Raw genomic sequence first — 15,200 nt, forward strand, 5'->3', positions numbered from 1 at the left:
CGCCCGATTTTGCTCATGATTGACAGCTCCACCGATCCAATCAACACAGCCTTGAAAGACTGCTGTCCAATCGTATACGATGAAGGGCGGGACGTCGTGTTTCATAATAATAACGCCGTAACTACGTGCTGTACACTTCTCTCTTAAACTGGAGACATACCTCGGCTCTCAAACCGATGTATTGCAGGGTTTTATTACTCGATCAAAAGATGATCCAGGCGTCTATTTAAGAGGTAAGAGTTATACAGCGTGTTCTTACGAGATATTACGAGAAAACAAGGTAAGGTTAAAGGCTAGGCTGTTGTGTCCATTGTTTGTTGTCTTGACCTAGCACTGCTCATCCTGCAGTATTTACATAAACAACATGTGAAGTAACGTTACAGGGTTATTATCTTGTATTCCACTTAATGTATCGAACTGTCAGATACTGTTGGATCAATAATGTTCTTGTAATGATCGATGATCCTCAAAAACAGCCAAACAAATATTATCTAAACTTCCACGTAGTCTTTGGACTTGACTCCTGCATAATGTTGAAGAAGAATACCGTGGATGTCATTGACAAGCACAGCGCATGTTGAAGGGACGTGTTGAAGGTTGCAATTTACAACAACAGAAATATCTTTATTGAGCTGTTAAATATTAAAAGTTATTTCCGATTTGTGTTCCATTGTTGTACAAATATGCCAGTGTGTTATTGTCATGTACATACATCTGCTCAGAAATGCACAGTTAAGCTGTCTTGTTTTTTTTTTTACCGTGATGTCTGTGACCATGTTAATCTCTAAATGTGTTCTCCTCATCTTTTTTTTTTTTTTAGGGAATATTGCAGCCCCTCAAAAATGAAAGGTCTTTACCTCGTGGAGCCTGTGGTTGCACTGTACGCTTTCTCCAGTTTTCTCATCTATCCTCTTGTGCAGCAGTATGTGTACCGGAGGCTCTGGCAGGAGCTGACAAACACCTCCTATCCCAGCTCTGACAATGCCTCCAGATGTGCAGATAACAGCAGCAGCAACCATTCCAGCTACCACGAGGTTAGTCACTAATCACTGGATGTAAGAGAGCATGTATTTAAGTAACTCAAGGTATTCTCAATTACCAATATTTTGAACAAGTAGATTTGAGATTATGTAATGGCGTCAATACTTTTACTACTACTATTATATTATTTGTGAACTATATTACACAGATTTTGTGACGCAGCCTCAGCCATTGTCATGTGAGGCTTTCTGTGTGTTGAGAAATAATACTGACAGAAAAAAGCCGGGCTTGACAAAGTAACTTGGAGCTCAACAAGACCGTAACTGTCATGACACAGTATGCATTTTCCTATAAACCTTTCAAAACCCCTCTTGCAACAAAGCTCAGGTTAATATTCACATAACCACAGCAACTAAGACTGCAGCACACCGAGGTATATAGATGAAGAACGAAACAAAGCAGAGAAGTGAGAACAAACACGTTAAACCTGTTTTTTTACATTTTGGAAAATAGCCACTTTCTGCACCTGTAGAACGCTTTGTTTCCTTTGGCCCTGAATAAGAAAACCTCACATGACGCACAAATGGCAGTGCATTTCACGTTGCTTTCATTTGCCGGATAATTGGGAACTTGAGGGTTGTTATTTTTTCCTTCTATGAGAGTCTGTTGTCAGCCCATACATGATTTTTAGACTTAACCATGCTCTCTCTTTCTGTGTTTTCAGGAGGTACAGAGGCAGGCATCTCTCTTCTCCCTCTACACAGAGCTCTTCTCCACAATCCCCTCTTTGGTTGTCACCCTCATGCTTGTGGCCTATAGTGACCGGGGAGGACGCAAGGTCACGATCATCCTGCCTTTGATCGGCACGTTGATATACACCTTGGCCTTCCTGACAGTGTCCTACTGTGAGCTCAACATTTACTTGCTGATCATCGCCTCGCTCCTCAGTTCTCTGTTTGGCGGCTTGGGCACATTTCTGGGGGGCTGTTTCGCCTACATAGCGGACTTGTGTGACGATGACCGACAGAAGACGCTGCGCATGGCTGGAGTGGACATGATGATTGGCCTGTTATCTGGCGTGGCTTCGATATCCACAGGCTACTTCCTGACAGCTGCAGGCTTTAACTGGCCTTTCCTAACCTCTGCGTTGTTCCAGTGTTTGATCCTGCTCTATGCGATTTTCATCCTGCAAGAGACTGTGACGAAGGCTCCCGCTGATTCCGTTATTTTAGATGGGTCTCCTCAGCGCTCAGCCATGAAACAAACCATCTATGGGATCTACTACATGTTTGCAAGGGCCAGCCGCAGGAGCAAGACTACCTTGGTCCTCCTGATACTCATCTTCACCAGCTTCTCCTTCGCCTATGTTGGTGGGATCTCCCTGATGACGCTATATGAGCTGAACAAGCCACTCTGCTGGAATGAGATTTTGATTGGCTACGGCTCAGCACTGTCTTCCACAGTGTTCCTGGCCAGTTTTGTGGGAGTGTCAGCGTTCACGTACTGTGGTGTGCCACAGCTGCTCATTGTCCTGATGGGGATCCTGTCCGTCATATCAGGCATGGTCATGTTGCCGTTTGCTAAAACCACTTTCCTGATGTTCATGGGTGAGAAAAACTTCGATAACAACAGTGCTGCTTGAAGATAACCAAAGCCTTATCTGTCAGTTGTTTACTAGCTCAAGTATGTGCAGAAACAGAATCAGAGAAGTTCGGTGATGTTGAATAGTTTGATGAGGGAATTGGGGATTATTAATAAGTTTCATCTCTTACTGTGTGTCAGATATTAGAAGTTGAGTAGTGCAGTTATGTCCAGGAGTTGTGGCCTTGTAGCCCGGTTTAATAACTAGCTAATATGCCTCTGTATAGCTAACCATCACATATTTTCATTTATGTAGATCTTTTACAATATATGACATGAAGCTCAAAGTGATTTACTTGAAATAAATAGGTGTAAAATGACATGACATATCATATTAAACATACCAGACACTTTCAGTACAGACTATAATATCAATGAGTAATATAAAACAGAAAATACATTAACATAGCAAACATAGTTTGCACAGGTTACTAATTGACAGAACATGTTTTGCATTGTATGCAGATGAAACTATATACTTATGATATATTATCACTGCATTGTTTATTTATATTGTCATGTAGCCATTATGCAGATTAGTTGACTTGAATCTATGTCGTTTTTCTTCTCTTTTTTTTTACAAAAATAACCACAAACCACTGTGAAATATGAATTTACTTTAATGTGTGCATTTTTACAACTTCATGTGGTTACATTCTGCAGTATGATGTGTAATATGAAGTCTGTCTTCTGATATTTGTTACCACAGTGAGGGTGCCAATGCTTCTGTCTGTCATGCCATTCCCTGTTCTGCGCTCCATGACGTCAAAGATCATCTCAAAGTCTGAGCAGGGTGAGTGGCTTTAGGGCTTTCAGGAGCCACAGAGCCGTGTCCGTGTGTTTGTACAGTCAGGGTCCACTGAATAGTTGCCTACTGCAGCAACTTCATGATGCACTTGAAAACAAAGCACTTGCAAGTTTCTGTCCCTTTGAACAAAGGGGAACCTTGAAACTTAACTTATTTGATTTTGAACACATTCTGGTTTCACTTCTTAAAACTTGTTTTTCTTCTTTCCTGGGTGTGTATCTGCAGGAGCCCTGTTTGCCTGTCTTTCCTTCCTGGAGAGTTTAACTACCAACGTATCGGCCGCCGTTTTTAACAGCGTCTATGCTGCTACGCTGAAGTGGTTCCCTGGCTTCTCCTTCCTGTTGTCTGCAGGACTCTGCGTCATCCCGTTATTTGCCCTTGGGTAAGTTGTAAATTTTTGTCGATGTAGATAACACAACAGTAAAGGACTGTACCAGCACTTTTGCATACGAAAAGCAAATGGTTGAGAACATAACATAATTAAAGCCTGAATGATGCATCTCCAAACTCGTGTCATGTGTAGAGCTGTACTCAGTGGATTGAGTTACATTCACCAAACAAACACCTTTTTTCTGCTTAGTCACCAGTTGCTTAGTCACCAGTTGTGCTGAACTAGGAAAAGGGAAATAGGAAAAGGGAAATGCCGTCAGTGATTTGGTCGCTCAGAAAACCAGAAGACTTGGTTCCTCGTTCCTGCATTCATCACATCCAACTTCCCTCAGCAAACAAACTGTTTAACTCTTCATACAGCAATATAAACACATGACATGTTTATTATGTCTTTTGAACTTTGACTGCTACGCCATCAATATCAATGCTGTCATATATATGGAGGCCATAAAAAGGACCTGTGGTACACTGCGTTCTTACATTTGTTCGGTTACACTGAGTTGGCAGAGTAGTGCTGCTGAGTCAGTCGGAGGTCTAGCGTGAAGCTTAGAACTCCTTGAATTCATCTCTGTCACATGCGCTGCTTCTTCTGTTACATGGTGAGTAATTATAGTATAACAAAGCTACTGGGTCAGCAATCTCACATTCATATCTGGTTGCAACATTGGAAACATCACTGACTTTGTGTTACTCGGGCAAGCTGAAGCAGGTGTGCACACAGGAGCTTTGTCGAGACGACAGTTGCCTAGTTTAGTTGGAAATGGTGGGGACAGAAATTTATGCTTCTCTTATGCCTGTTTTTCCACATTTCAGGGTGGTGAGTCTGATAGGAGTGGATGATGCCGAAGAGGTCAAAGAGCAAGAGCCTGTCTTCCAAGGAGAGGAGGATCTTGTTGAAGATCAGAACAACCACGTCTCTCTTCTTACCTGAGCCGCAGCCTGCCTGCCAGAACATCACCAGCACGTCATTTTGGCCTTCCGTGATTTGTTCTTAGACACTTTTTCCAAAAGTACCTCATTGACCGTTGTTAAAAATGCAGGTTACAGATTCATTTATTGTGCTTTTGAACTTGAATTTTATTAAGATACAACAGGGAGTTGTGAATTTCTTTTGGATTAGATACATTAGATTTAAAGCAGGGATGGGATGTTAAGTGCATCCAACTTAGCGGGTCTTCCATGAAGAATGGTAGAAATCCTTGCCTGTTATTTACAGTGTACCTCCAAATGGCCTGACTGTGACATTACTAACACATTCAAAAAATGTAATGTGTTTTCATACAGTTTTACAGTGTGATAAGATACGCACTTTAAAAAAAAAAATAGTTTTCAGATTTTCAGTCACATGGACTGATGATCTGTCCTACATTTTCTGTCTTATTTTTCGTGCAATGTTTGTCAATGCATTTACAAAGAGCTCCACTGTCACTTATTTCCAAGAAGAAATTTCATGAAACACCAAATGCAATATAACACAAAGCTTGTTATCTATATAAGGTTGCTTTTATTTTTATTTTTTGGACTCTGTGCTTTTTTTAAAGAAATAATAATCTCTATTTAGGACATAGATTTTTATGGTTGTCTTCCAACTTTAATGTTTGATGATCTAAAGGGATGATAAGGAAGGAATGATGGGAAAAACTACAAAAAGCCAACAATCAAACATGAGTCAGTGTGTTATCTAAGCGGGAATGCAAATGTAAATATAACATGAACAATGGTGGGTGGTATTTCAAATGGGACAGAAATATGTTGTTTACCCTGAACTGTGCCACACTGAATAAGTTAAAACAGGATGAAACTTCAGGTATGGTTACAGGTGGAACACCCAGGGTGAACCCTGGGTTTCTATCTTGTTCCTTTGTGTGTATGTTCATGTCATGTGTGTAAATGCAATAAAATAAATGAAATGTTCTATTTTATTTTTAATCTTTATTTATTTTTATGGAGAATTCAATGAGTTCCTCTAACACAGTCCCAAAGAGCACCATCAATCATGTTTTTGTTTTTTTGCTGTTTGTGGAACATACTCATGTGGAGGTTTCTCTTTTGCTTGCTAAAACCACCACTGATGGAGATTTATGTTTTTGCAAGGCAATCTTTATCTTGATGGAAATTAATTAGACATCCACTCAACTGAAAAAATGGAGACATTGTTTTCAAGTCAAGTTTTGAGATTGGATTGTAAAAATTAAGAACACCGTTAGGAATTTGAAAATAACAAATGTGACCTTAAATATTCACAAAGGTTCAACTTGAATCTTAAATACTCATTACCTCAAGCCACATATTTATCTCTCAGCACCAACAAAATGTAATGCTTTCATACAGTGAAATAAATATAGCTTTTTTTTTTTTTAGCCTGGTGGAAGATTATGTAACTATAAACTATCAATTTGTGCACATTTTTTTCAGGTTGTAAAAAGTTGTAGAGATGTAGGGGATTAGAGTTTTGACTTGTTTGATTCTGTCTAGCATGTATTAATACTGTGTTTCTGAGGGAAATAATATACTGATGAAAATCTCCCTGCAGGCTAGAAGTGTTTCGGTGATGCTGTCCTTTGCACAATGACCACTAAGTGTCACCCTTGGTCCAGACTTACAGGCTCACTGACATGCTACACCTTTAATATCGTCAGCGAACACTATATAAGTCCAACATGAGCTGTTGCAGACTTGGAAATAAAGAGAATGTCTATTTTTTTATGCATCAAGTTGTTTTACAGTAAAACACTAAAAACTCATAGATATAGTTTTAACTCTCCTATATGTACACACTCCTTTTCACACATGCTAAAGAACTCTGCTCTAGATTTCATGTTTTTTTTCAAAGGCTACAAAGAGACTTTTGACAACTCTAGATTTAACTTTAACAAACTTGATTATGTTGTCAGTGCAGCCATGATGTAACGTCGTGATCAGATAACTAGTTTAGAGCTGTTTCCACATAATCTCCTGGTCCTCAATACAAGAAAAGTGCATTTTGAGCAGAAAACAAGTCGCCCAGTGCAATCAATACACCAGAAATTAGGTTGATGATTCCTGTTAATTAGTTATTAAGGTGAATCTTGAAAAAAAGTCAGCCCCTTTTCCCACAAATGCATGCTCCCAACACTTCAGTTTCTACTTTTCCTCATTTTCCTGTACTGAATTTTCCGAAGTTTCCACCTCCTGTCTTTGTCCTCTATTGTGCGTACATGCATGTGTGTAAAAACTATTTTTCTTAGACTCGCCCCTTCTCTGGGAGCGATCTGAGATTCTAGGAAAAGCATGCAAGCATGCAGACGCTGTGTGTCTTATGAATGGTGAATGGACATCAGAAATCCTGGCAGGGATCTCATCTGATCACGTCGTTAGTTACTTGACCATGGAGTTAGTGTGGAAACAGACAAGCATGTAAATAATGTCTGCAAACACAAGAGATGAATGAGATGGCGGCTATGTCATAGAATACCCTCACATGAACCTGGATTGAATATAAGATTAGATAAGATGCGTACACATGATGCATTCCAGGTATAATTGGGTCTGTTGGTTGTTGGTATGTTTCATCTGCACATTAATTCTGTTAAACTGAGTTGAGGGATGTGATTTGCACAGGAGGATGGGAAACCCTCATGAGAATACAGTCGACATACACTATAGCTTTGAAAAAGGTAGAATAAAATAAAAAGCAAGACAACACAACTTATTGACAAACTCACCCAAGCTGGTTCAGTGTGAACAGATCTAGCACACCTCCTTGCACTGTAGAAATAAAATCGTGTCGCTTTTGAACACTGTTGGAGTGAGAAAAAAAAAGAATGCCAGTGAAAGTGTGTTTCCTTTTTTAAAATGTATAATTGGCATGTCAGTTTGAATTGGCTTCATTCACGGAAACCCAAATGACGTCTGATCATAATATGCAGTTATTTGATTTCCATCCTCAAGTCTTGAGAACCGTGACTGAAGCTTGATTGTAAGGTAATGTTGACACTGAGTTTGAATCAAGCTCTCGGCGCTGGAGGTTACATGAGGGATCATCTGAGGCAGGGCTTGCTTGGCACCAGACATGAGGTTTCTGGTTAAATTAGAGATGGAGGTGTGGTTAAGAGTGACGATAGTTTGCAGGCGAAGAGACAGTTTTCCTATAGGGGTAAGGAGCCGGGGGGGAGACAGCCGTGTTGGTGGCTTGTATGTGTCTGGCATGCATGGGGTCGTTGGGGATTAAAGTGAAGCATGAAGGCAGGGGATCGAGGGTCTTTGGTTTCTGGTTTCCAAACTAGCTGAATCAGCAGTACGATCATCTGCACCACATCACATCACCAATAGCTCGATCTCTGATGTCGATCCAGTAAGTTGCTAACAGACCCTCTCTTTATCTCAACCTTCTGCTCCCCGGGAGGAGATAATTCACTACGATATATAAAAACCCATTTGAGGTGGTTTGCGTGACTGAAGGGTGCGATAGAGGGGCTTCCCAAGCTGGGGTGGTCGTTTGAGGATGATTTGATCACACCAGGATATGCTGCATATTTTCATTCTCAGTTTTCAAACGGTAAACAGGCTCAACAGCACAGGGATCAAACTCCACAGTTAATGTGAATGTGGGCAGAGTTCGCTGACCACCAAAGCTGTTTCTGACCTGTTTCCTACGAGTGAGTTGCTTTTACACACACAGAAGCTCACACAGAAATCTAAATGCAAACAGACTGTTTTCAAGTTTACACATGAGCAGCTTCAGCATCTGCATCTGCAATAAATGCTTCCCTCAAAGGCATCTTGGCGGTTAGTAGTATCGACACACATTTTCCCAGGCCTTAATGGTTGCATGTCTGCTTCTTTGCACACTTAATAGGCCTATGGTTTGCAGTTTACCATATCACAACTGTACTACATGGATCTCTGTTAATGTATTTTCTACTTGTACGGTTACAGGACTGGCAATAGAAATTTAACCAGGATAGTTGGTTCCACTACTGTCATCTGAACCATCAGCTGGTGATTCATCCCTTCATTTATCTTCCAACCACAAAGGTCACACTGCTGCGTTGCTTTTCTCCTGCTGGCAGGTCTGCCGTGCACTGCAACGGATGATATGTGTTGGTTATGTGATGGTCTGATCATCCCACGCTCCCCACATGCTGCCTGCGTGTGTGCTGTAGGTTGCGTGTGTGTGCTTAGGTGGTTAGTCAGAGGTACAGAAGCATCAATTGTCATCTTCATTTTCACATGAATTTCACATGGGTTATCAACTTTCCCCTCAATCCCATTTCAAGGTTGTCCTTTGAGTTTGTATTTGTTTATCCATTCATAGAGATCAACACATCTGTTTCTGTCCCATCTGGATCACATGGCTTCATGTGGTTGACCACTCCCTCCACAAACCTTTGCCTGTCTTATGTTGATTGCCCCGTCGCTCTACTAACTCCTCTCCTCCACATCCTCCTTATTTTCTCTCCACTACTTTACTATACAATACCACAGATCCCTCTTCTCTCCTTTGCTATCTCCAACCATCCAACCGTGTGTCAGACTCCAGAAGTGGTTTTACATTCAAGTCTTCACCTCCCCCACCCTGCATATCTACTGTATGTGTCTCCTGCCACTTCCACTGACACTCAGACACCCAGACACACAATCACAGCCTCAACCCTTAGGTCTAGATAAGATCCAATCAAACCCAACACACAAAAACTCCCCATCTCCCTTTCATGACCTGAGGCATCGGTAATTTCCATGAACATGGCGGGCTATGTTGTTGATCATCCCATCTCTACTCAAGAGGATCGAGCTGAAGGTTGTTACACGGTGGTGCTACCCCGCTGAGACCGAAATGATTACCATTTAGTGTGTGAAAGCTTTGAATGTCATATGTGCAGAGCAGCGCCTTTAGCCACGTCGGCTGGTGAGCCGGAGTCTTAAAGAATGGCAACCCCCCCCCCTCATCTCTAGAACAGTGGCAAAGGAAAGGTCACTGTGACAATCGATACACTGCCTCTCCCAGTTTGCCTGGTTCTGCTTCAGTGCGTCAGACTAATCAGCCTGCTGCTCGGATTGAGAGGAGAATTCAGGACCAGATAATCAGGTGGGAATGGAAAGAGGAAAGCTTGACTAACTCTGATATACAGTATAGCCACATTCAGCGTCTGTAGTTTTAATGCAACTGGTATTGTCATCGTTATCCTTTCTTTGCAATCATCTTCTTCATGATAAATCCAAATTATTCTTTATTTTGGTCTCAGGTTTCTTCTCTCCGGGCTCCTTTTCCTTGTGAAGGTTTTATTGTCTCTTTGGGTATATTAACAGCAACGTGTGTCTTAAGTGGGTTCACACTAATTGCATTTGGCTAGGGCGTGCTCTCAAACACACACAAACACAAGCACGCAAACAGACAGAGAGAGGTATCTCTGGTCAAATTAGAAGCTCTCCAGTTTCACTCTAACATTACAGGAACCACAGAGCAAGTTAACCTTCTGTTTAGCCACACTGGCAAACAGCAAGCCAGCACGGTGTGGAGTGATGTGTGAGCACAAGGTCACATCTGTATTTATCAGATTTTCTCTGACCCAACCCATGCCTCCGTTCTTTGCAATGAACTAATTTTTACAGGCTGCAGTTGGCTATTTCTGGTTTTCACTGCTCTATTATTAATAAGCATTTTCATTTCAGTTTGCATTAGCACGGTTTCCACAGCGTTCAAAAGCATCGGGTTTCTAATTATGGCCTGAGAGAGGAAATTGTCCGCAAAAAAGTTCAAAATCAGTATAAGCAGCACATGACATGTCAAGCTATTAACTTGCAGGTATCCATTACACTCAGTTGCTGAAACACATTATAAATGAATAAAATATATTGCGCATTTGTTAGGGTCTACTTTCAGCGGTGGATTAATATACATTGGGTGGTATCTATGGGGATCTAACTCAAAATAAACTAAATGGCCGTGTTCATGGTAATAAAGTAACATATCACCTGGTGCAACTTGTGGCTCATTGATATGTTTTTCATATTTAGTTGACAAGAAATCGAGCTTCATGGCACAGATTAATTAACTATATCACACTTTGGCTACATTACTTGAAAGATATCATTTCAGCTGTTTTTGTGCAAATTTTGACAGTGAGAAAAAGTATACATTAAAGATGAACAACATAAGGCCCCCCTACAATACAATTGGATCCACCATACAAGCTCAGTTTTGTGTCAACAGTTCCACAAACAGCAATCTCTGGCTGGAAACCTTCCTGTCACCGACCCTTTAAATATTATTGTTTTGCTTTAATTAGTCTGAATCATTAAATCCCTCGACGTTCAACAATGGAGTCAGATGATACATCTGGACCACATTTTAATGAAGGCAGTTATTTGAGATTGATTGTATTTTGTCTATCAAGCCAGTGCCATGAACCCAAACATGACATTGTCTCCATCCCATTTGGTACAGTAGTAGATGGTAGTAAATGGGAGTTGGGGAGAGGGGGATACTGGGATAATATGGTGAATTTATTGTCCATGCCCCCCAAGGGGCTTCTTCCCTCTCTCCTCTCTTCCTCTACAACAACAGGAGATTTCTTGGTGGGAAAACTTACAGCAGGGGTGAGACTACTGCAATGTCCTTGAGCCTTTTTTCTTGTTCCTACTGTCATCTCCAGTAGGGAAGGACTGTGACTGAATCCTCCTGGGGCATTTACAGAAGCAGATACTCTTCCTACCAGCAGGGAAAGGACACAAATAATACCCTCAGGGCTGTTGTGCCCCTCATCTTCTTTCAGAAGTCTGTTCAGACTTATTTGTGTCCACTGGAACACTGCTAACATCTGTGCCATGTCTGCCAGTGATTGATGTCGGCCATAGTGATATCAGCAATATCACAAACACATATGAACACATGTATCTGATGTACAGAGAACACATGGGCCCATATACATGACAACCAGATATGTGCACATGATAGCTTTATTGGCTGTCACCTCAGCTGTTTAAGTTCTTTTTTGGAAGATTTGCAATCTTGGCAGTCAGATTTCCCATAAATCAGTAGTATTTGTCTGAAATGTGATGACTCAAATGTATCTCTCGTGTGCATAAAAGTGAGTAAATATGTCATGTCATCACAAGGACAGCATAAAGGAATTAAGACAAGCTAAAACGTTCTTTCTTCTCATACTTTAGAAGCCCTGTGACGTGGGAAGGACAATTTTTGTTGGCTTTTTTTCTCATTTAACCCAAAAGAAAGTCAAGACTCTCAAATTTCTAATTATTTCTCACTATTTTGTATTGTTTTACTTGTCCAAACAAAGCTGTAACCTTAACCCTAACGTAAAATAAAGTTGTTCAAGTTGCCTAATCACAATCTGCCTCAAAGTTATTTTACTTGCTGAAATGTAATCACAAGCAAACCCTTCATGGCCCTTCACACACTTCTCTCGTAGCTATTCTCAGTCTTCAATCCCATACGGAGGTGTGCTCATTTTATTCTATGAGATCATGTTCAAAGTTTGGATACTCATGAATTATGTTGATAATCTGATACACGGAGTATGACGACATGCATTCAAAGGCAGAATAATGCAGAGTGAAATCATGTACATAACAAAATGACAAATGCTGTTTTTATAGATAGAAGTATACAAACTAACTAACTAACATTGTCCACTTGGAAGTTTATCCTCACTGAGAAGGACGCACCCATTGTACCTTGTAAAAATAAGTGTGGTCATCTTTAAAAGTTAATAAAAAACATCCTTATCCTGGGTTTGTGAGTCCTTTTGGAGGTATGAAAGTGTCAGGTGAAGGTCGATCCTTCACTATTGGATGTTGTAGTTGAAGACAACATGGAGTTGAGGGTGCTTTAACTTCCCTGCACCTGGAGCTGTATGCCAAGATGTTTCCTGGATTTTAGCTGTTACATGCTAACTGGCACACTAGGGGGCGAACCCAGATGATTTAAGCAGGACAACTTAATCCTTTCGTTCCACTCTACTTAATGATAAAATAGAAACAACCTTTCTGGATGAAGCCAAGAGACTTTAATCATCAATTACACTTAAAAAAAAATCCTTATAAATGCATGACATCTAACCTTTTAACTAAATGTCATTGTTTGAAAAAATCTTTTGGTGTTCCTCTAATTACAGTGAAATATTTTACCCAAAAAGAAGCTGGCTACTTGTCAGTTTCAGTTTTGACATGTGTTGCCAATTTAAACAGTGAACTTATGTGACCCAAACTATCTGGCGGTGTACTCTGGAATCTTACCAGTGCCAGATGCATTTTTTTGCATGGTGCTGACTATGATGTTGCAGAGAGGGGTGGTTAACCCTCATTTGACCTTATTGATTATCACTTCATCAGTTTGGCCCATTTACTGTGTAGTGTTGCTTTGTAGTCAAACAGGAAACAGAGATGGCCAGTGAAATGCTGATATTTCAGCAAAACATACAGCACATTTAAGAGAGGAGAAACTCAGAAAAAAGACTTCTGCTCTAAATCACATTCCATGAGAAACACTGACCAGCCCTCCTAATCATAAGATCTCTTTATCGTACCAAACACTTTATAAGGGTCAGTAAATCCGGTATAGAAAAGAATAGCATTTTATGCCATTGGTTTTTCCATTCCCTCTGCTTCACAATGGTTACAGTTTCCTAAAATCAACATTTCCAATCTTGACAAAAAAAAAGAAAAAGTCATGAAACCTTTGGAGCCAAATATCTACATAGCCTCCAAGCCAGATTTACAGAGGAACCACAACACTATTGTTCTCTGAGATTAATGGACAATATGTCTGCGACAGCCCAGCTGAAATATTTCCTTCCACATATCGACTGTGCCCGGGTGACCTCTCTCATGGGCTCAACACACATCAACTAATCAATGCAAACCGACAGTGTTTTAAACAAGCATCCCTTTTAAACTGTATTAGTTTCAGAAAATGAATCGTTCCACATTTTGGAAAAAATGCTTCTTCCCTTTCTTGTCTAAAGTTAAATGAGTGTCCTTCAAATATAAGCCAGGAGACGATCAGCTTAGCTTAGCATGAACAAAACAGGGGGGATACAACTAGCTTGCTCTGTCCATAGGTAAACAAATCTCCACTGCTCAAACTCAAAGATAACAATTGACATATTGTATGTTTGTCAGGCTAAGCTGTAACCCCATTTCTTTGAGGCTATGCTAAGCTAACAGTCTGCTGGCTCTATAGCGTCATCGATTTTGAAAGGTTAAGATCAGTAATAGCTGAAACACGTCTTGACTATACTTTACTATTAACTATTTTGTTACAATCTTTATCTTAACTTCTAACAGTGCATTGGTTCATTGTGTATGGATCCCTGTATAGTGTGTTTATGGAAGAGGTCTCATGAGTGGACATGATTATTAAAATACTCCAGGAAGTAAATTTAGCAGGCAACACGTTTTGAACAGTTTAATCAAGCTTTGAAAAGGTCTGCTGCTGCCCTCTGTATTTAAAAAAAAAAAAGCCATGTGCTAAGCACCCAACCAGCACAAGCACTGCACCAGCTCCAAGGACATGTCCTAAACACAGATTTAGAAAATTCATAGAGCTCTTTAAGAAGCGAACACTTTCTCTGATGCAGTTTATTATAAAGCAGACCACATGCCAGCACACGTACACGTACACGTACACGTACACACACACACACACACACACACACACACACACACACACACACACACGCACACACACACCCACACACAGTAGCCCATATGTATGTGCAGTGGACTGAGGTCTGCTGAGGTCAGCAGTGTTGGTATAGGATATCCTGTTGATGTCACTCCAAGGATGGGAATGGAGGGAAGACACAGCTGGAGTCAGTAAGTGTGCCTTCTTGATCCTGAAGTGTTTGTTGAAAAAATCCTGGCAATAGCAAAGTTACAGCTCACAACTGTCTCCCCTTAAATATTACAGTTGAATGAAAACTCTGAACTTTGTATCAATGACAAGATAAGTCAAGATAATATGTGTCTATAATCAGTTCAGATGCAAAACTCAAGCATAATTACTCCCTAATACTTGAAAGTAGAGATTTTGTTGAGATAAGAAGTCCTTGATCCACTGACAATGAAACATTGACTTCACAAGCCCCCTGATTGCTCTAATAATTATCTTGCTTACTCCAATATCCTGGAACCTAGAAAGCAAAAACAAAACCCAGTGCTTTATCTGATCATGTGCATTTATATTTGTGAAGATATTTATTGTAATCGTAGATAATGCAACCAGTCCTGCTATCTGATTGCATCTGGAATTTGAATCCAGAGAAAGAGCCTTTCCAGACCCCTCTAGTCCCGCACAAAATAAGGAAATGATAGATTTCAGTGAAAGAAGAAACAAGAGGGTAAGTCTGTCAACATGCAACACTTATCCAATTTACCA

General features: G+C 40.5%; 1 protein-coding gene across 1 annotated transcript; it reads left to right on the forward strand.

Moving 5' to 3' along the window:
• The first annotated feature begins 124 nt into the window (after positions 1 to 124).
• On the forward strand, positions 125 to 5,742 carry LOC116397335 (solute carrier family 46 member 3). The gene is made up of 6 exons (XM_031872676.1): positions 125 to 233; positions 821 to 1,034; positions 1,706 to 2,588; positions 3,332 to 3,415; positions 3,656 to 3,812; positions 4,634 to 5,742. Exons 2-6 carry the CDS (start codon positions 843 to 845, stop codon positions 4,749 to 4,751), a joined length of 1,434 nt encoding a protein of 477 aa, XP_031728536.1. The 5' UTR covers positions 125 to 233; positions 821 to 842; the 3' UTR covers positions 4,752 to 5,742.
• Positions 5,743 to 15,200: the final 9,458 nt, after the last annotated feature.

Source organism: Anarrhichthys ocellatus, unplaced genomic scaffold, assembly GCF_004355925.1.
Source record: "Anarrhichthys ocellatus isolate YVR2014 unplaced genomic scaffold, GSC_Weel_1.0 scaffold65, whole genome shotgun sequence".
NCBI lineage: Eukaryota > Metazoa > Chordata > Actinopteri > Perciformes > Anarhichadidae > Anarrhichthys > Anarrhichthys ocellatus.

What these genes read in the sequence shown, in the direction of transcription:
- LOC116397335 (XM_031872676.1), top strand. Translation starts at nt 843, where the DNA reads ATGAAAGGTCTTTACCTCGTGGAGCCTGTGGTTGCACTGTACGCTTTC. An exon ending in CACTTTCCTGATGTTCATGG is followed by an intron (nt 2,589 to 3,331) that starts GTGAGAAAAACT and finishes TTGTTACCACAG; the next exon opens with TGAGGGTGCCAATGCTTCTG. An exon ending in ATCCCGTTATTTGCCCTTGG is followed by an intron (nt 3,813 to 4,633) that starts GTAAGTTGTAAA and finishes TCCACATTTCAG; the next exon opens with GGTGGTGAGTCTGATAGGAG.